Genomic DNA, 23,138 nt, shown 5'->3' on the forward strand with positions numbered 1-23,138 from the left:
TATGAGTGTTTGTCAAGATGGTTTTTTTTATTAAATCTAATTAATAATTCGGTGGGGTAGAGGTTAATTAGAAGAAATAAGAAAAAATTAGAGTCTAGTTAAGTAAATTAGTGAGTCATTAAGGAAATAGGTTTACATTATGATGCTTTTAAAAGGTTTTTTCTAACAAATTTTCCTATGATTATTAAAAATTCAGAATCTAGACCTCGAAATTAAATATCATGTTTTGATTTTCGTTCAATATCTCCTCTTATTTTGTGCAAAAGTCAGATCCATAATGTAAAAAAAATTAGAACCAAAATATTCAGCAAAATAAAATTTTGGAAAATTTGATAATTACCACCATCTATTATTTGTCAAAATTTAAAATATCACCTCAAGTTTTTTTTTTTTTTTTTAATTTTACCACTTAGTTTTTTCCAAAAGTTTTAAAAATCCCACCACTTTGTGAGATGACGTCATAGTTAGACCTACAATGACGTTTTCCCTCTCTTTCCCTCATTCTATGGATAACTATGGTCTATGGATGTTCGAAATTCGTTGCAAATACTCTGTAATTTCAACAACAAGGTTTTTTTTTAACACAAAACGAAGAGAAATATATTACTAGCCCCTTGGGCTATAAATATTCAGTACAACAAAAGAGCAGCAAACTCTAACATTACCAAGGCTAATGAAAATTTTGGTAATGCTAGAAAACAGCTGAACCAAACTAATACAACCGATTAGACTAACAACAATAGAGCAGTGGTAGATATAATAAAACCTAAAATAAAAACATAAACTAATTAAGAAAGCAGACTAGCTTTAAAGTTTTAAAACAACATCCATAACAGCGATTACACACCCAGATTACATTAACCAGATTAAGAGGAAGCGTCAAGATCAGCATCATAGAGATGTGCTTAGCAAATGGAGGAACTAGGAAGTGATCCTTGTGTCCAATGCTCATCTCCAATCCATAGGCAGCTAAACTGTGAGCCGGAACGTTGTTCTCCCTTGGAACATGCCTAATCAGAATGTTACCATTGGTTCTGAGAAGTTCAGAAACATCATTGATGACTGCGTAATGCGCAAAGCTCATGATGTGGAACATGATCCACTGAATTAAAAAGCTTCTTCAGATATTCAAGGACAGTACATTCTGTGACTTTTCATTATATATACAATCCATAACATTTGAACATAATTAAATCAAATACTACTACGTACGGACTTGCTATTACACTTAAATTTCATCATATTTTGGAATTATTAATAATTAATAATTTGACCGTACCCTAGGGCAATTATCTACATACTCACAGCCACGATTTGGAATTTGATTCGTCTTGAAAACAGCCCCATACAAGCAGTCTTGAGATGTTGGATAACCACAAGTTTGCGTGCGTTGAAATGTAGAAAAACTGAAAAAGTCCGGCTGATTGCCATACAGGATATTGTCATAACCGCCGCCGCCGCCAACAGCATCAGCTACCCCAACATATGAATGTGGTGTGCTCATTCCACTGCTTGCAACTGCTACACAAACAAGTATTTGAACAATTATTACTACTTTCACCATCTTCATTGTGGATTTTTTTTTTTTTTTTTCTTGCTTTGACTAGATAAGATATGATAGTTGCAACTTGCAAGCACGAGTAATTTTAAAATGAATTATTTGCATCACTTTATAGAGTGGGCGCTTACATTTACGTACGATTTGGATAAGAAATCATAGGTCACTTATGGTTTACCATATTACTCACTATTACACCAAGTCTTGGCCTATTGAATATTGATTCCCTTATCCTTCTACTCACTCTTTAAAAAAATATGAAGTAAAACGTAGTGGAGAGAGAATCTAAAAGTAATTAGTTGAGAGAAATGAATTAGATATTATGAAAGGTTTCCAAATAGGAAAATAGAACAAGTATTTAAAACGGTCGCAAAAAGAAAGTGGGGCAAGTATTTAAAAACGGCGGAGTAACATTAAATTACGGAGTTATGCCTTGTTTGTAAATCAAGATTTACAATTTTGATCACTTTTCCGAACAATGATTATCACCAACTTTTGTAGTTTTGTAGTACTATGTTCTTGTCATAAACAATAAGAAAACGTACTGGCCAGTCAGATCAAGGCCAAGATTTTAGTGAAGAAGACTATTGTGCCCGTGACATTTTTTGTATGAACGTGTTTATGTTGTTTGTCGGCAAGGGCGGGGCAAAGAATTTCAGGCCTGTGTGATTTTTAAACTTGGGCCTCCTTTTTCATAATTTAAAAGGATATTTCAATTAAATAATACTTTGTAATTGAGGAAATCCAAATTGATATCCTATATCAACAAAATTCGTTGATATAGGGGTAGCATTGTCATTTCACTAATTAAATGAAGGTCAAATGTGGAAGAAAGTTGAAAACCTCTTAAACCCCGTTTTATGTTTAACATTTTCAAGTGTGGGGTCTTTACCTTCTTCCAAACCATAAATTGTCTTCATCTTTGTCATAGAGAGAAAAAAAAAAATCAAGCTCACATAGTACATGAAAGGCGAAATCGAAAAGCACGAACAACTTCAATGGAGAAGGAAGCAAACCTTGCCCTTAGGGTTAACCATGCCCCAAGATTTTAGGGAAGAAGACTATTGTGCCCGTGACATTTTGTGTATGAACGTGTTTATGTTGTTTGTTGGCAAAGGCAGGCAAAGAATTTCAGGCCCCGTGTGATTTTTAAACTTGGGCCTCCTTTTTCATAATTTAAAAGGGTGTTTCAATTAAATAATATTTTGTAAATATTAAATTCAATTGTGACATTAAATGTAAAATCACAAGAAATAAAACCATAACATTTTCACAAGTAATTTCAAGGCCAATTGTCTCAATAATTTAAGTATATAGCAAAAGACATTATCATAAAAATTTTAAGGCAAGTTGTATCTAAAAACCCTGGTAAATCATAGACAATATACATAGAAAGTTAATAAAAAAAAATAAAAAAACAATCAACTAATCGTTGATGAGTCGAACCACTCACTTCCATTTTGAAACTACTTTCTCATAACTAGTAAATTAAGGAGATTTATATTTAATTATATACTCATAAAAGTTATTTATCTGATTTTGGAGCCCCACTAATTAAGGGGTCACACGCAGTCACTCAACTTGTACCGCCTTTCCGCCGCCCCTGTTTGTCGGTCTAGCTCAATCTAAATAGAAAATTTTTCGAATCATTTTTCGACACCTCTATCTAACTATTTCCTCCTTTTCCTATTACTAGGGAAGCCTACGCACGCGATACAACTAGCATTCGTAGGGGAGTTATACATTCGAACCTCAAAGTTTACGTACTTTGAGTTGCTGTTGAATTATACTTGTCTTAGGTCGATCAATAAGAGATTATATCTTAATTTATTAAATTATAAATACATGTTTTGTGTTATGATTATTTATTTTGAAAATGATCATATATATTATAACTCGCCAATGTACGCATTACTATATAAAAAGGCAATCAAATCTATTGCATCATTCTATAACTACGATAGGAGTATTATGGAGAGGACAAAACCCTCATTGAACACCCTGGCACAAGGCTATGTGAATTAGTATATTTCCCTGCAATTCGATAGTCTTTGGACCATATGATAGAGGAGATAGCATTTATGAGCTACGAGTATTTAACTGATGATGAATGAGTATGTCTTAAGTCTTTCCTATAATCATAAACTATAAGCTTTTCCTAGGATAAAAATCGAGCCAATGACATAGTAACTAAAGCAAAATACATCTTCAAACATTCTCTTAATCAAAAGCATAAGACTATACTACCTCATATGTAAGACATAATTTTGGAATTTTTTTACTTTTTTTCGCCCAAAAATAAAAACTGTCGAAATGTTTACCATGGTCCCTAATACTCGCCGGGCATCCAATTAGGTGGGTGAAACCATCCAATTTGGCTTTAAACGACCAATTTACCGGTTTCCAACTTGCACCAATTTCATTAACTCAACCCTACCACGAACATTTATAATAACAAATAATGATCATATATAGTTCCAAACAAGCATTATATGACCCCGAGATATATCCCCTAAAATTTCAAGACTTTTTAACACCAGGTCCCGAAAACTCCAAAATTGCTCAAAAAGTGTGGATATTGGCATATAGCCTTCAATTTTGGAATTTTTTGACTTTTTTTTGCCCGGAAATAAAAATTGCCGAAATGTTTACCGTGGTCCCTAATACCCTCTGGGAGTCCAATTGGTTGGGTGAAACCATCCAATTTGCCTTTAAATGGCCAATTTACCGATTTACAACTTGCACCAATTTCATTAATTCAAGCCTACCACGAACATTTATGACAACATATAATGATCTTATATGTTTCCAAACGGCATTATATGACCCCGAGATGTATTCCCTAAAATCTCAAGGTTTTTCGACACCGTACCCAATCTCCAAAATTTCTCAAAAGCGTGGATATAAGCCTTCAATTTTAGAATTTTTTTTACTTTTTTTTGCCCGTAAATAAAAATTCCCAAAATTTTTACCATGGTCCCTAATACCCAGCCTCCGAAATTCCAATTAGGTGGGTAGAACCATCCAATTTGCCTTTTAATAGGGAATTTACCGGTTTACAACTTGCACCGATTTCATCAACTGAAGCTTATCTACCACGAACATTTATGACAACATATAAAGATCATTTATGGTTTAAAACAGTATTATATGACCCCGAGATGTGTCCTCTAAAATCTCAAAACTTTTCGACACCGGGCCCCGAAACCTCAAAAAATTATCAAAAAGCGTGGATATTAGCCTTCTATTTTGGAATTTTTTGTTTTACTTTTTTTCGCCCGAAAATAAAAATTGCAGAAATATTTACCATGGTTCCTAATACCCTCCGGTAGTCCAATTAGGTGGTTGGAACCATCCAATTTGCAATTAAACGGCTACTTTACCAGTTTCCAACTTGCACTTATCTCATAAACTCAAGCCTACCACGAACATTTATGACAAAATATAATGATCATATATGGTTCCAAATGGCATTATATGACCCCGAGATGTATTCCCTAGAATTTCAATACTTTTCGACACCGGGCTCCGAAACCTCTAAAATTTCGCAAAATACGTGGATATTAGACTTCAAGTTTGGAATTTTTTAACTTTTTTTCGCCAGGAAATAAAAATTGCCGAAATATTTACCATGGTCACTAATATGCTCCGGGAGTCTAATTGGGTGGGTGGAACCATCCAATTTGCCTTTAGACAACCAATTTACCGATTTACAACTTGCACCAATTTCATTAACTCAAGTCTACCACGAACATTAATGACAACAAATAGTGATCATATATCATAACTAAAATTCGGTCATATTGCGACCGCCTCTGACGGTCGTTGAAAATAATTGCGACAGTCAACGGTCGTAACGTGGTGGTCGTTATTTACATGGTCGCAGAAAACAATAATTACGATCGTTTGACGGTCGCAAATTTTTTTATGACCGTTTTTAATATTTTCAATGACCGTTAGATAAACGGTCTCAAAAATTAAATTTTACGATCGTTTTTATAAGCAGTCACATATTTGAGAATTAGTGACGACCAAAGGCGGTCGCTAAAAAGTTTAAAAAAAGAAAAAAGAAAATACCCACCCACATCCTGTACTCTGCAGCTAGCGATCCCACCACCCAAACCAACTATACCCAACGTTACTACCCACCACCATCACTTCCAACCCAAACCACCACCACCACCCTAAACAACACTGACCTACCATCGTCACCCACCCAAACAGCCACCACCGCCACTTCACCTCAACCCACCGGCTCTCACCCGAAACAACCTCAACACACAACCACCAACCGCCTCTCACCCGAAAAACCCTCAACCCACAACCACCAACCGCCTCTCACCCGAAACCACCTTTACCCACCAAACACCTCTGATCTGACCCAAAACCTTTTTTCTTTTTTCTTTTATACAATTGAATAAAAATATCTTATATTCATCTTCAACCTATATTATCTAAAACCTTCTTATTCAACCTACAACATTCATTCTTCTGGTTCAAAAATTAATTAAATTCTTATATTTTGTTTAATTTCATAATTAAATTGATAATCATATAATCAAAATTTTGGCTTTATATAATCGTTTTTCCCTTTATTCATGGAGTACAAAATCAATGGAAAACTTCGTTAATAATCTCTTATTGTAGTCTCTTCACCCCACCTTTTTCAAGTTAAAGTAATTTATTTAACGATTCGAATAATAATTGTTTCAGTATTAGTCAAAATTATATTGTGCTTGAGTTTGATATAATTTCAAATTCATCCGCAATTGTTTTTTCATTTTTTTTTAATAGCAATCCGCCATTGTTAAATGTTAAAGTTGAATAAAGGTTGAAGATGAGTATAGGTTGAAGATGAATAATAATGTTTTATTTTTAAAAAAAAAAATATGTGAAAAAAAAAAACTACTAAATTTAAATTTTAAAAAAAAAAAAAAAAAAAGTGAACAAGACGTTTCAGACTTCAGAGGCATGATTTTAGGTAAACTTACTTTCTTTATTATTTTTTTTTTAAATATAGAGGGTATTTTTTGGAATAATTTTAACAGGATATATGTATCCTTTTTATCTCAAGTTTGAAAAAAACTAATTAGCCAAAAAAGATACTGTACAATTATTTACCCCAAAAAAATTGTGGAACGCTAAACCTCGCCCTTGAATCTCCAACTAACGCCCGCATTATAACTTAAAATTACATTTTTACCCTTGTTATAAAAAATACTTCATATAATTGACCTCAACTTACCGCTTTCACCATCCAAAAAAATTTGATAACAATAATAATAATAATAGGAACCAATTTAACAGAATAAGAAATTAAGAGCTATAATAATGAGTAATTAGTAACAAACAGAATTATAACAACAGAAGAACTTTATTATGTTATTAGCATATTTTATATATATTCATTTTGAGTGTATATATGTATGTATAGTTAGTTCCCTAAAAAAAAACAAAAAAAAATGAAAAAAAATGTATGTATAGTTAGTATGCATGCAGTCAAGGGCAGAGCCACGGGGGGGCTGGTGGAGGCCCGGCCCCCGTGGCCCAACAACCAGGTCTTCTGTTTTTACAGTGTTGGCCCCCTTAAAATATTTAGATTTGTGTGTAAATGTTGTCTAATATGTTATAGCTCAGTGGTAGTTAGGTCTACTTGTGGAATAAAAACATAGGTCTTAGGATCGATCCATACTACCTTTATCCTTTCAATTTTTTTACAAAATTAAATTTAGTATTACTTGTTTCTTTTAATCCAACATATTTTCTTTCTTTTATTTTTATTTAATTATTTTTTAAAACATTGGCACTTAAGCTACTTATCAACATTTTTGACGAATCTTACCGTTTGATATCTATAAAAATAATTGGTAAAGTTATAATATATGATTTATTTAAAATTATATTAGTTTAATCATACAATTTAATTTACTTACTTATTTTTTTAAAATAATCCGTGTATCAAATTTTACACATTCGCATACTCCTTTAATACTCTTTTGTAGATTTTGTTGGAATTGTCTCAACATTTACGTTCAAGCAATCAACTTTTTATAATTTTTATTAATATATGATGTAACATATTAATGGTATATAATGGCAATCATGAAATTCTTAACGTTAACGTAGTAACTTTTTTTTATATATAAAATAATACGATGTAATTTAAATACTAGTAAAAAATATGGTTAGATCAAAGCTAATGTATAATAGTGCAAAAGTAAATTTTTTGCTATGAAAAAAGTAGGAAAAAACAATATAAGTATTGAACTATTTTATTTTATATAAGCCTCGGCCCCCTCAAGGTTTAATTCCTGGCTTCGCCTCTGCATGCAGTGAACGTATTCCTAACAAATCAGTAGCAATATTTAAGGTTAGTATATATTTAGTTTACTTATTCATAGCAATCAGTGAGCTGATGACAATCTGCCTAACATTCCTCTAATAAAATGTATAATTCCTCCGTTTTCTTTTAGATCTAACACCCTTTAGCGCGTTAATTAAGAAAGGTGAGGTTTACATAATATAATAAACTTTAAAATAGGATGAGTGGTTGTTAGGAGTGTAATTTAGTGGGTCATGTGCTTTAATAGGGAAATAGTATATTTTTTCCTAAAGTAACTTTCCTTTTATAGCGTGTTACAAGTATTGTGACATTTCCTTTTTAGGGAAGTGTTGCAAGTAAAAGAAAATGGAGGAAGTATATTGCTTTGTCTTGAATTGGAAGCATGAAATCAATTTCCTTGACTTTACCCAAATATGAAATCAAAACAGATTCAAAACGTCTTTTTAAGAATTACCATGGAGGAAACGTCTAGATATTTCAAATAACCGTTGGACGTTCGAAATTTCTGGGTGTTTCATTCTCAAACGCCCAAAAATCTCGAATGCCTAGTGGTGGTTCGAAATATCTAGACATTGCTGCCATAGTTTTTCACAAAAAAAAGGGCGTTTCAGCCCAATGGCTATACAAATATTGTGGCCACTATATTCAATGGCCACTATATTACTTTTCTCATCAATATGATCAACTTAGAAAACATTTTCTGTTATAACACCATATTTTTGGAATACTTCTCTCCGTGGTTGATAACTTTTCCATAAGACTACTCCATATAATTATAAAAAATAAAAATAAAAAAATAATAATAAAAAAAAAAAAGAGAAACAATTCTCTTCACCTCAATGCACTTCACATGGTTATCATTAATTTGTTTTTCTAAGGAAAAATGGAAACTAATAATCCCACCTTTGTCATTTCTACTCAAAACAATCCCATCTTTTCAAAATCTAGAAACAATCCCACCTTTGACCCATATCTTCTCAAAACTGTCCCTAAACCGGTTTGTGAAATTAGCAACCTATTTAAGAAGGTGACTTGCCACGTGTCACCTTCTAATTGGTTTTTTAAATAATTTAAAAATAAAGAATATTTTTTTTTTTACCGCCTGCTATCTAAATAATCATTAAATTTAACAAAATTATAAAAAAAAATCTTTGATTTTTGTGTCAAAAACATGTTCTTTAATGTTTTTGAGGTTAATTTGGTCCTTTGGAATCGATTTGAGGTCAAAATTGACTAAAAATTATAGTAAATACCTTATTTAGCCTACTAAAAATACGTCGTTTTACGTAATTCACACAAAACGAGACATTTTCGATAATTTTTAGCCAATTCGGATCTCAAATCGGTTCAAAAGACCAAAATGACCCCCAAAATGTCTAAATGACATGTTTTTGATATTAATATCAGATAAATTTTTTGAAAACCGTTAAATTTAATAATTTCTTTGACAGTTGGGGGTGATAAAAAACAATTTCGTGTTTTTCTTGGTGGTAAAAGTAAAAAAAAAATCTAATGATAATACTTTAAAGAAGAAAACGAATCAATTATATTTAGGAACTGTAATTATAAATCCAAAGTACTCCGTATATATATTATCTGACGCTAGTAATTAAAATTGTAGCCATGATGACAAGTGACAATGTGAAATTAATTCAATTCCTCAAGATTTCATTATGCCTTCACATGTACATATATAGTTTACAATATATTCCTAATTACCGTAGCCTTAGGAATAATATCAAATCAAATATTAACATAAAGATAACTAACATTATTCCTAAAATATTATCTTCCAAATAATATCTCAACATCCCCCCTCAAGATGGAGCATGGAGATCTCGAATGCCCATCTTGCTAAGAATAAACTCAAACTGTGCCTTTCCCAACGCCTTCGTGAAAGTATCTGATAATTGCAACTTCGTAGACACATATGACGGACATATGAGACCCTCTTGAATCGTATCTCTAATAAAATGACAATCAACTTCAATATGCTTGGTTCGCTCATGAAAAACTGGATTATTAGCAATATGTAAAGCTGACTGACTATCACAGAATACTTTCATCCCTTGCTTGTGTTCCACTCCTAAATCTCGAAGCATTCTCTTCAACCACTTCAATATTCACACGTCAAACCTGTTATTGAACGATATTCTGCTTCCGACGAACTTGTAGCCACCGTAGGTTGTTTCTTGGTCTTCCATGACACAGGAGACAAACCAAGTAACACAAACCAACCAGTCAAAGAACGCCGAGTTAATGGACAACCTGGCCAATCTGAGTCAAACCAACCTTCTAATTATTGCAAAGCACTATCAGATCTAAGAAGAATACCTTGACCCGGGCACTTCTTTAGATACCGTACTACTCTCAAAGCCGCTTCCCAATGCACTTCCTTAGGAGACCGCATAAACTGAGATAGAATATGCACCGAGTATGCCAAGACCGGTCTACTCACAACCAGATATATTAGACGTCCTACCAGACGCCTATATCTCTCAACATCCGCGAACTCTTTCCCCCCTGAAACGGCTAGCTTGTGATTCTGCTCCATTGGAAAATCTGCAGGTTTAGCACCTAACAGTCCTGTCTCTGAAATGATATCCAAGGCATACTTCCTCTGACAAACATAAAATCCATGTTTGCTACGGGCTACTTCCAATCCCAAAAAAATATTTCACAGCTCCTAGATCTTTCATTTTAAAGCATTCACATAAATATGCTTTAAAACTTTCCGATGCAAATTTACTGTTACAAGCAATAATCATGTCATCCACATAAACTAACACATTCAATTGCAATTTACCTTTCGACAAAGTAAACAGCGAATAATCATTATATGACTGCTTGAAACCGTATTTCTTAAGAGCCATGGACAACTTCTTGAACCAACACCGTGGCGCCTGTTTTAGCCCGTACAATGATTTCTTCATTTTGCACACCTTATCTGAATTGTTCCTTTGGAACCCAGGAGGAACTTTCATATAAATCTCCTCCTCCAACTCTCCATGTAGAAAGGCATTATGTACATCCATTTGATGCACTTCCCATTCCTTCACCGCCGCTACCGCCAGAAAAGTACGGATTGTAGACATCTTTGCCACCGAAGCAAACGTTTCATTGTAGTCTATGCCTTCCTCTTGATGGTTACCAAGAATAGCCAATCTAGCTTTTAATCTAATCAGCTTGCCTTCCTCATCTCTCTTCTCAGTATACACCCATTTGCTTCCAAGTGCTCTCTTCCCTTCCGGAAGTGTTTCCAAGGTCCACGTACCTTGATCTTCTAATGCCTTAATCTCGGATGCCATTGCATTCCTCCACCCTTCATGTTTCATTGCTTCTTTAAAGGATCTCGGAATCTGTGCCTCTGTCACTGCAGCAATATAATTTCTATGTTTTTCGGAAAACCGATCATAATTAACAAAATAGGTTATAGGATAAGGAGTACCCGAGGAAGATGATTCCACGGATGACAACGATTGGACTTTATTTTTCCGTATAGTATGCGTAACACAGTCACGAAGTTTTGTTGAAGGGAACTTAATCCGTTTTCCTTGGCCCAAATTTTCTTCACTCACTTCAGATTGAGTAATATCACTGACCTCATTCGAAACCACACCTTGTTGCACATCCGTGTGTGTCGCACCCAAGCTGCGGTTATCATCACTTCCCCGCAACTTAGCTGTGGACTGATCTGCCTGGGCATATTCTGCCCCTGCACCGAGCTGCTGCTGGCTCTGCTCACGCCCAGCACTCGACACAGGGGTGCCCTGCTGCGTACCCTGCTCTAGCACAGCCCCAGCTGGGCTGCCCTGCTGCTTGTCTTGGCCAGCGCCCGATGATGAGCCAGCGGGCCAGCCAGTAGTGTGCTGCTGCTGGAAACGAGTGCTACCATCACTCGATGGACCCCCGATGGGTGCTCCATTCCTGGCAGCCTCCTCAAATTCGGCATACTCACCCATGTTCCACTGCTCAAACTCGTCACCACCATCCACACCTAACATCTCCACTTCCAATTGTGACTTCGAGGGCTCATTAGTGTGTTGAACATAAGGAAAGGTTTGCTCATGGAATTTCACGTCCCTAGACACGAAGTACTCTCGAGTTTCCAAATCAAACAATTGCCACCCTTTCTTTCCAAAAGGGTAACCAAGAAAAACACATTTCCGACTTCGAGAATCAAATTTATCACCTTTACTTTTCTGATTATGTGCATAACACAAGCATCCAATACACGAATCGAATCATAAGATGGAGTTTTGCCAAATAACATCTCATATGGAGTTTTATTCCCAAGAAGAGGATTCGGAGTACGATTAATTAAGTAACAAGCCGTCAAAGCGCACTCTCCCCAAAATTTAATCGGCAATCCACCTTGAAATCTCAATGCCCGTGCCACATTCAAAATATGTTGGTGTTTTCTCTCCACTCTCCCATTTTGTTGAGGGGTACCCACACATGAGGACTAAAAAATAATCCCGTTTTTGACAAAATATTCCTTAAGATGATTAAATTCAGTTCCATTATCACTCCGAACTACTTTTATATCTCTATTAAATTGACGTTTAATTAAGGCAATAAAATTGAGAAAATGAAATTCAACTTCAGTTTTATTGCTAATCAAATAAATCCAAACGCCCCTAGAATAATCATCTACTATTGTCAAAAAATACTTAGCACCACACGACGAGGGAACTTTGTAAGACCCCCACAAGTCTATATGAACTAAATCAAACAAGCCACTAGCTTTATTCTCACTAATAGGAAAACTATCCCTAGATTGCTTTGCCCGAGGGCATACATCACACACATTATTATTCTTTCTAATAGACTTACTCACAGGTGTAAGTAACCTCAAAACTTTCTCCGACGGATGACCCATGCGTTGATGCCAAAGATCTACCACACAATCCACTACTAGCACCTTCACTTGCGGCACACCTCGGAAAAAATAAAGTCCATTGTCTCGTTCACCCACCCCAATCACCATCCTCGTCGACTGGTCCTGAATAACACAAATTTTGTTAGTAAATTGTATTGTATATCTTGACTCATCATTTAATTGAGTAACAGAAATTAAGTTACAATTCAAATTTGGTACAAATAAAACATTATCAATAACCAAACCACCCTCTAGTGTAACCGGACCCAATTGATTCGCGTTCACTGTTTGACCATCCGGTAATCCTACCGAACAAGTTTGAATTGTTTTAATGTTCCTCATAATTGACAAATCATTCGTTACATGATTAGAGGCTCCGATATCTACGATCCATGGGACTTTTGTCTTACCTTCTAAGCGAGACTTAGATTTATTACTCAACAATTCAATGGTTTGTTGAGCTTGGTCAGAAGTTACACCCGCAAGACCTTGCGTAGAGGAAGATTGATTGCTCGCTGCACTATTCATTCCACCTTATACAGCATTTTCTCTATGAGTAGTACTCTGAGAGGCCGTATTTCTCCCCCCGCTAGCACCACGACCACCTTTGCTTCCCCCACGACCACCTCGACCGCGACCTCTACCTCCTCTGCGATTCTCATCCCACCATTCGGGAAACCCGATCAATTGATAACAACTCTCTTTATCATGACCTTCCCGATTGCAGTGGGTGCAAAAGGGTCTTTCACCATCACCCGAGTTTGATTTACCTCGTGTGTCCACCTTAAACGCCATAACATTCTCCTTCGGCTTCCCATCCTTAGAACGAAGTCTCTCGGTATTTATCACTGCTTGATACGCATTATCCACATGAGGCAAAGGATTTTGCGCCAATAGTTGAGCCCGGATTGCCTCATACGGATCATCTAGGCCAATCAAGAAATAATGTAAGTAATCTTCGTCTCGAATATCACCTACTTGCTTGGCAATATTACACGTACAATGCCCACAAGAACACTTCGGGACTCGAGAGTATTGCAGCAACTTTGTCCATATCTTGGATAATCGACCAAAATATTCCGTCACCGACTCCGTGGACGTTTGCTTGCACTCACCCAACGAATTCTTTAATTGACATACTCTAGTACCACTTACAACACAGTATCGCTGCTGTAAGTGGTCCCATAACTCACGCACATAGTCATAATCACCAACGGTGGAACGCAATGACTCATCCAACGTGTTACTAACCCAAGAGACAAGCATGGAGTTGACTGCTATCCAGTGCTTCCTCTGTGGAGCATCGGCAGCAGGCTCCTTCAACGAGCCATCCACAAACCCATACTTCCACTTCGCAATCAAAGCACGACGCATAGCTTTCGCCCACTCGTCATAATTCTCCCCACGTAGCTTAATTGGGGTAATAATAATTCCGGGATGATCACTCGATCCCAGATGATATTCTAGATCAACAGGGGGTGGTGGTGGCGGAACATCGTCGTCTCCCTTTGCCATCACCAATAACAGTCACTCGAAAAAAAAAATAGGATACCTAAACCTAGGCTCTGTATACCATGTCAAATTAATTCAATTCCTCAAGATTTCATTATGCCTTCACATGTACATATATAGTTTACAATATATTCCTAATTACCGTAGCCTTAGGAATAATATCAAATCAAATATTAACATAAAGATAACTAACAATATTCCTAAAATATTATCTTCCAAATATTATCTCAACAGAAAATGATAATAATTCTAGACATTATCAATTATTACATGAAAATGGATGCAAAAACTCTTAAAAAAAAAAAAACAAACACAAGCTATTAATTAGCTAGCATAGATAGAACATAAGTATTGAAGCAAGGTGCAAACGCTTGCTATTGAAAGGCCGGCATTGGACCACAGCGCTCGTAATGTTGGCACGACCAACGATGGCCCGCTGCAAGAAGTTGGGTGTTGCCAGCATACGTGCTATCTTGTGCTATTGGAAACACCAGCTTCACTGGTTTTAAAGTCAAGTAAATCTCAGGGGCAGCAGCCCTTACAAGACAAAATGGGTCGATGATCAGCAGAAGAACCAGGAGAAGACGAAGATGAAGCACATTGAAAACAATACATCTTCTTCCACCATAGCTCTCGCCATTGTTTTTGATGTTCATCTTAAATTAATTTCTACTAATGACTTTTTTTTTTTCTTTTTTTTTTTTGTAATTTACACTCCTTTACTGATATCTGATCTCTCGCTTCGCTAATATATAATGTATGGCTTTTATAACTCTGCTGCAGGATAACATATATTGCTTTTATAATGTACTCACTTAATTGTGTATGTGAAATCAGAAGTGGCTGCCAGTTGTATATCAAGTTGACTTCTCTTTACTTGTCGGTTGCAATAATTGGTCTTTGGCATACTCATACTGCTCCTGGAGTCCTGGCCCTTATTTTTAGAAAATTTTCACAGTTGTTACCAATTAAAGGACCCTCCTTCACATTTACTACTTTTTTAATTTTTTTTTTTTACTTTGCTAACACCTAAATCATATTGTTACGCCCAAAGCTGCGGGCGGCGCCGGTAATTTGGGTGGGAATCGAACCCCTTCCCGAAACCACCCTAAACGAGTTTTAGGGTTTTTCTTAGGGTGGTTTTGGATGGCAGGGAACTCCTTCGACGTGGCCAGAAAAGGGAACAGGGGACGAGGAGGGGCTAGGATTGGGTTTTCGAGGGGAGATTGGCTGGGATCGAGGGGGTTTTCGAGGGGAGAGAGGAGGCTGAGATCGAGGATGGGATCGGGTTTTTGAGAGGCTGGGAACACGACACCGGCGCCGACGGGCTGAGTGGTCGGAGTCGCGAGCAGGGGGTGGGCTCAGGCGACGGTGGCAGTGGCTTGAGCAGGTGGGTGGACGGTGAGTGGCGGTTGTGGTGGGTTTGATGTTGAACAGTGGAGGTGGATTATTGGCAGCTGGTTGGTGAGAAGGAGTGGTGGGTGGAGGGAAGGAGTGGTGGCTGGACGGTGATTGGGTGGTGGTAACGGAAATACTAACGGTGTAAGTTAAGTGGTAGTGATTTTTAACAAACTCTGATTTAGGTGGTAGCAAAGTAAATTAAAAAATTAAAACGATAGTAAATGTGAAACATGGTCCTTTTGCTGGTAGCAAATGTGAAAATTTCCCTATTTTTATTTGGGTTTTGGGATGACTGAGGCCTAAGACATACGAAGTATATTAGGAAAGGTAACACACATGTTAAACATATATGTGCACTGATAATACTATTAAGTTACAATCTAATTTTTAATTGAGGTAGTATGATTTTTACACAGAAAAGTTGTGAAATTTCACTCACCAAATTATTATGTTTACATTGAATCCTCTGCTCTCTCAATAATACTCAAATCCTGTTATTTAATTGTTTCTTTAGGTTTGTCATTGGCAGGCTAATCTTACATACTTCCTCTGTTCTTTTTTACTTGACATGTTTCTTTTATCACGCTTGTCAATGCACAAGTTTAACCATCAATAATTTTAATACTCTATAAGTAAAAATTATAAAAATTACATACTGTGATAGCATTTATTTAGACGATTCTAACAAGATCCTACACGAATATGTTTTTCTTTACCTATAATTCACAAAAGACGGTCAAAGGTGGGTTGGTGAATAGTGTAAAAGTCAAAGCAGGAATTTTAGGGTTTCGGTTGTGGTGGTTTAGAGTTAGGGATGGCCGAAAAGGGTAGGGGGAGGGGAGGGGGGTCGATTTCGGTGGGGGAATCAGGGGAGGGGGGCCGATTTCCGGTGGAGGGAAGGGGAAAGGGGGTTACGGTGGTGTTGGTATGGGTTTTGGGGGTTACGGTGGCGGTGGTGGTCTGGGTTTGGGGGTGTCGGCTTAGGATTAGGATTGTCAATTTTGGGTGGGGAAAAGGGAGGGGGTGAGGTCGCCGGCGCCGGCCGAATCTTTAGGCGCCGGCCGCCGGAAGGGGGGAGGGGGAGGGTGGCAAATTAGGGGAGGGAGAGGGTGGCAGATTAGGCCATTAGGGGAAGGATGGTTGGGGTTGGTTTTTTTTTAATTTTTTTAAAATCTTTTTTTTTTTTTTAAATAAACTTAACGAAAATCCTAACGGATTCTGTTAAGTGGTAGTGATTTTTAACAAAGTCTGATTTAGGTGGTAGCAAAGGAAAAAAAAAAAATTTAATAGGTAGCAAATCTAAAGCGAGGCGTTTTAGGCGGTAGCAAATGTTAAAATTTTCTAAAAATTAAAGATTTTGGTCAATAAAAGTGCCCCTGATCCTTCAAAACCAAACTCCAAAAAGGTTGGTAGATTTCTCGTGGAAGACCAATAACTTAGGAAATTGGCCATCAAAAAATAAAAATAAAAAATAACATAGGAACTCTAAACTTCTGATTCTCTCAAATTTCGCCATCTTTTCTAAAATTTATGGATTCCATGAAAAAACCCCAAAACCACCACCTTTAATTGAAGAAGAAAGAGAGACAAAAAGTTGCAGTCTTTAATTTCCTTCAACAAAATTCAATCACGGCTTTCTTTGCGATCAACGCCCAAACAACCCCCAAATCCCACCAAAAATCCCAAATCAAAAACAACAATTTTGATCGATTGACAAAATTGGGTGTTGATAAATTGAGAACCCCTTCTCCTCACGGAGGCAGGGGTGCTCTGCCTTCTGACGGCGGTTGCCCTTCTGATCTCCTCTTCCTTGCTTGTGGTGGCTTTTCTGTCAATTACCCTTTTCTTCTTTTTTCTTTAATTTTTCTGGGTTTTTCTTAGATTTTGCTGATTTTCTGTTTATTTCGAGAATTTTTGGGAAGTATAAAAATGGGGGTTTTGGATAGAACTCTTACTATTAAGAGGGTTCCCACGGTTCTTTCCAATTATCAGGAGGAGGATGATGTTGGGAAGCTTGGTTGTGGGCGCAATTGCCTTGGGAAATGCTGCTTGCTTGGTATGAATTGATTTTGGTGCAATTAATATTAGTAATTTTTTTATGAGTTTGATTTGCATGATGTTTTTTCGTAATTTTTGTTTTTAGTTTGATCAAATAGGTGCTGCCTTTGTTGAATGATTTGATGTTTTGCTTGTGATCATGACATTTATGGCTCAATTTGCATGAACATCCAATATTCATGTTGAAAACTGTTGCATAAAGTGCATTTCTGAATGTGCTATTTGCCTATTTTATTTATCTATCATGTTTGGGATTATAATCACATTGACTAGTTATAGACATTGCTTTATTGTTCTTTATATGTTTGCCTATGACTTGATCATCGAAGCTTGTTTAAGTTTGATTTTCTTAGATATTCTCTTTAGTAGGATTTAGATTCTGAATTTCATACAATTGTTTGTTGAAGTTGTTCTTATCTTCTTGATTCGCTCTTGGTTGTGTTCGTTTTACAGCAGCTTGCACTCGAGCTTCTTTTGGTTATTTTTTATTCATGTTCCCGTTAATATGTTGAATCAAGATTTCTTTTGGGATATTGTTGAGCAATTGCTTTAGAGATGAGATCAAGATTAGTTTGGTTACCTTATGATTAGCATATGATGTAAACCTGTAGTTCAGTAATTGTAATCAGCCTAAAGCATGAGATTAACACATGTGTATTATCAGTTGTTTGCATTTGATACAAGATGAGAATCGAGAACGTGTAGCTTTGAAGGATGAGAGTCAATGTGTGTGTCTAGTCACTAGTGTCTCTACATAAAGATACAGATTCAAGGACTTAAGGGTTACTAAGATGCTTCTGGTTCACTCTAGTGTTAGGTGGATTTGTTTCCTGCCTTAGCTTTGTGCATAGAATATACTACCCCATCTATTCAATCCATTTGTTGGGTTTTGTTTTCAGTGTCAAAGCTTCCTTTATATGCATACAAGGAAGAGGATGATGCTATGATTGAAAATGGCATGGCCTATTCTTTGGATCAAGGGCCTTCTATTTCCTTTCTACATGACCTCTTGCTGGGACAGTGGGAGGACAGGATGAGGAAAGGGCTTTTCAGATACGATGTGACCAAATGTGAAACTAAAATTATAACAGGAAGATATGGATTTATTGCCCAGCTTAATGAGGGACGTCACCTGAAGAAACGGCCCACTGAGTTCCGGGTTGATCAGGTTCTTCAACCATTTGATGCTAACAAGTTCAATTTTACAAAGGTTGGCCAAGAAGAAGCACTTTTTAGGTTTGAACCTAGTAACAACCATATGACTCATTATTTTCCAAGTGCACCTGTCACATCAGAATCCGATTCACCAAACATTGTTGCTATAAATGTAAGTTTGTGTGTATATCTCAGCTTTGCTTTTCTTGCTGTCTCCCAAAAAGCAAGTTGCCCTTTATTTTTGCATATTAGATTAGTTTTACCAAGAAGAATTTTGTGTGGTGTGCCTCATTGGTATGTAATTGGTTTTATTGTCAGGTGAGCCCGATAGAGTATGGACACGTCCTTTTGATTCCTCGTATATTTGATTGCCTGCCTCAGAGGATTGATCATGCAAGCTTCTTGGCTGCTCTTTATTTTGCAAAAGAAGCAGTTGATCCCTTCTTTAGAGTTGGCTATAATAGTTTAGGTGCATTTGCCACGATTAATCACCTCCACTTTCAGGTAATTATTAATAGAAATCTTTTGGAGTGCATTACGGACTTCATTTTGACTTCTGTCTATATCCATGTTCTTTATTTTTTTTTTTTTTTTACTTGTGACAGGCTTATTACTTGCAAGTGCCTTTCCCAGCTGAGAAAGCACCAACTCAAGTGATATCTGAAGCACAAGATATTACTCGTAATGGAGTTGTGATATCTCAAGTTTTGAAGTATCCTGTTCGGGGGTTTGTCTTTGAGGGTGGTAACACTATACAAGAGTTATCTGATGCTGTTGCTAATTCTTGTATTCGCCTTCAAAGTACTAATGTCCCTTTCAATATTCTCATATCTGGTTGTGGGAAAAGGATATTGTTGTTCCCTCAGGTAATCTTTTTTCTTTTGCAACCGTGATCCAACCCTAAAGAGTAAATTGTGTCACACTTTTCTTAGTGACTTTTGTGTCTAGTTGCATCTATATCTTGTTGGGGTTTATTAAAGGATGCTGCCATCGTTTTCCATAAGTTTACTGCATATTTCATACCTTACAGACTTGTATATTGAGGCGGGACAGGGTTAGGGGTATGTTTCTGATGGAATTATGTGATTGATTTTCATTTTAGTATCTAATGTTTTTCTTGAAATCAGATGTTTGACAAATGATTGAAATGATGTATTCCATCAATTAATGGCCTGTTTGGTTGTTAATACGTAGTAATTAAATGTTTGGTAATGGACTAATGGTAATGAGTTTATAGGTTTTTGTAACTTTGTGAAGAAGATTGCCAATGGCCCAATACCCATGGACCCATGGTAATGCTAGTCCCTCCCCCAAATACCAAATTTTCATTACCATTTTAGGGGTGGTAATGTGGTATTGTGTGAAAATGAAAATTGTTCGACAAAAATACATGTTTGTAGGTGAGGTAGTTCCATTGATATGGTAATGGCCATAGGATTTCCTTGCAAAATTACATACAAATCCATTATCATTCCTGCCATTAATGACCGCTTACCAAATGTACTGTGTATATTATTTTCAAACCACTGTTTTAGTGTTTGCTGTTCTTTAGTGCAATTTAGAGTAAGATGCTAGTGCTTTGCAAGGAAAGAGACTAATATTTGATATTTTCTTTTGAAATACAGTGCTATGCTGAGAGACAAGCTCTGGGACAAGTGAGCCCAGAAGTGCTGGACACACAGGTGAACCCAGCAGTGTGGGAGATCAGTGGACACATGGTGCTGAAAAGGAGAGAGGATTTCGACAAGGCATCAGAGGAATACGCATGGAGGCTTCTGGCCGAGGTATCTCTGTCAGAGGAGAGATTCAATGAGGTGAAGGCAGTAGTATTAGAAGCTTCGGGGCTAAAAGAGATTCTAACCTGTAGGACTTGCTTAAAAGAAGAGGAAGGGACTGAGGAACTTCTCCAAGAATCTTGTGAATCGGCTCAACTGCTGCCAAAAGATTGTATAATTTTGCAGTAAAGTTAGCAGCCAGCGTTGGCACTGATGCAGTGTACTAAGTGCCTTACCGCCTGGCCTTCACTGTGCTAACTTTTGTACTCCCGTGAAATTAAGAGAGCTTGACCTCCATGTTAGGCCACACTTCTTTCTCTGCTTTTTTTTCGTTCTGATATTTTTCATTGGCTAGATTATACTTTCTGTATAATAAATCAGGATACGCCTGTAAAACTTCTTGAGTCCTAGAACTCCAGAAGCTATAGATGAAGCAAATGTCTATTCTCTGTAGATATCTACATTCTCAAAATAATGCACCATTAACAGTTGGAGTACGACCACCCTTTTTCTGCTATTTTATGTTTATTCTTGTTCATCAATTGTCTTGAGCCATTGCCCAGTAGTTTGGACATCTTCGTCATAACCATAGAGAATAAATGACACCCAAGAAATTTATCTATGTCAGGAACAGATTTCTTAGTATCTCGGTCTGTCTACTAGCAACTCTGTTAATCACAATGTTATTCTAGTAATCTCCTCATTTATTACGGCCTCCTATTTTAAATACCAAAACACGTCAATAAACACACAAGTTGTCAACAATGTTAAGCTAGTGGTCTTATCCTCATAACCTCATCAGTTAAGGTCTACCGTATTGATTAAGAGTCTCATCCTCATAACCTCATCTATTACGGTCACCCTAATTTAATAACAAAACGCGTTGATAAACATATATGCGAAGTACGCAAGTTGACAACTTGAGAGTTTTCGTTTTCACAAATAACAGACTCGAAGGCCTCTATTGTTCTATCAAACTTGGAAAGCTTCAAACTTTTGATATAGTTTTAGGGACGATTTCTGATGGGCTTTGGAAATGGTGTTCAGGACATAAATGGCCTTTATTGAAGACACTTAAGAGCCCATTTAATATCTGATAAAGTTTTATGGAAAAGGAAAAATAAGGAGGTTTTTTTTTTCGTCTTTGACCTCTTTTTTACTTTTGAGAATTTAGATTGACTTTTTTAATGTGAAATATTCTAAACTTTCACAACTAACACTCCATTCTCTGATTCTCAAGCAATACGCTTATTTGGGTTTGTTAAATACTTCCTCTATTTTCGAGTAATTGATTTATTTGGACTTCACAGTATTCACGCTTTTTTTTATTCGAGTATCATTTTTTCAAATAAAGTATAATTAATACTACTACTCCCTCCGTCCTAAAAAGAACGACCCATTTGGTCAAAACTTTGTCCCAAAAAGAATGACCCATTTGCATTAAAACACCACCAATTTGCAACAATATTTGTGTAAAATTAGCTTCCCCATATAAAAATTTCATTTTTCATGTTATTTTATTACTTTCTCTCTCTATTTTTTTACAAACCCCATGTAAATTTATCTTTCCAATATACTTTTACTTCTTTTTACTTAACTTCCTTAATACTTGCGTAATCAACCCAAATGGGTCGTTCTTTTTGGGACGGATGGAGTATTTTTTTTAATAGTCATCAAATTCTCAATTCATAATTTCATACCTCTTAAAAAATTATTATAATTTTTAATTAAGAAATAACTAAAGATATTAATATTCAAGTCAAACATAAACCGTATACGGACTATAGATACATTTATGGTGATTATCATACGGATTAGAAAATGAATATCCTAACAAGTATAATCTTTATTCTTAAGAGTCTTAATGGCTATAGCACTTAAGGGTTCGAACACATTCTACACATGATTACTAGATGCTTATTGTTTTCATTTTTAGATGCTTATGTGTATTACTTATTTGGTACTGTAGATTATTTATTATTTATTATCACCTCAATGCTTTAATCAACTTGGGACTAATATGATACTACAATAGTAGACTAGTAGTATAGACGTATAGTACAATGATAATATAATGTTCCCTCAGTTTTATAGTAATCTTCTCATTTAAATAATTTTTGGGAGGTAAAATTGGTCAAAGTGAGAAAATCAATATGAGGTGGATATAGTATCATCAATAATAGAGTAGAAATATAAGGGATAAACATATCGTGGTGGAACTCTCTACTTTTTATATTTCTTTTACTGGCAACACAACCTTTATGCACACAGTTCAAGGAGGCGATTAGTGAAGGTAAACAAATATTTTAACATTAGATTAGAGAATGAATAGGTACTATGTGTAAAATTTATTTTTGATTAATTTACACTATAATATCTCAATCTCAAAGTGCGTATTACGAAACTGTATTAATATTTTAAAACGGAGGAAGTAAATTATATGGACAATCTAAC

General features: G+C 36.0%; 3 protein-coding genes across 3 annotated transcripts; 1 reads left to right on the top strand and 2 right to left on the bottom strand.

Annotated features, from left to right (window-relative positions):
- Window positions 1–9,718: 9,718 nt before the first annotated feature.
- Window positions 9,719–13,311, bottom strand: LOC145555468 (uncharacterized). The gene is made up of 6 exons (XM_081617205.1): window positions 13,012–13,311; window positions 12,742–12,906; window positions 10,708–12,103; window positions 10,236–10,553; window positions 10,038–10,193; window positions 9,719–9,915 (listed from the first exon to the last, which is right to left on the bottom strand). The coding sequence occupies exons 1-6, from the start codon at window positions 13,309–13,311 to the stop codon at window positions 9,719–9,721; spliced, it is 2,532 nt and encodes an 843-aa protein (XP_081473331.1).
- A 6-nt stretch (window positions 13,312–13,317) lies between these two features.
- LOC145555469 (uncharacterized) lies at window positions 13,318–14,298 on the bottom strand. Its single transcript, XM_081617206.1, has one exon. It carries the CDS (start codon window positions 14,296–14,298, stop codon window positions 13,318–13,320), a length of 981 nt encoding a protein of 326 aa, XP_081473332.1.
- Window positions 14,299–17,181: 2,883 nt separating this feature from the next.
- Window positions 17,182–21,181, top strand: LOC145642240 (GDP-L-galactose phosphorylase 2-like). Its single transcript, XM_081693350.1, has 5 exons — window positions 17,182–17,752; window positions 18,654–19,081; window positions 19,228–19,413; window positions 19,515–19,775; window positions 20,535–21,181. The coding sequence occupies exons 1-5, from the start codon at window positions 17,626–17,628 to the stop codon at window positions 20,871–20,873; spliced, it is 1,341 nt and encodes a 446-aa protein (XP_081549476.1). The 5' UTR covers window positions 17,182–17,625; the 3' UTR covers window positions 20,874–21,181.
- Window positions 21,182–23,138: the final 1,957 nt, after the last annotated feature.

The sequence above is a fragment of the Chenopodium album genome, chromosome 8, assembly GCF_948465745.1.
Source record: "Chenopodium album chromosome 8, dcCheAlbu1.1, whole genome shotgun sequence".
Classification (NCBI taxonomy): domain Eukaryota; kingdom Viridiplantae; phylum Streptophyta; class Magnoliopsida; order Caryophyllales; family Amaranthaceae; genus Chenopodium; species Chenopodium album.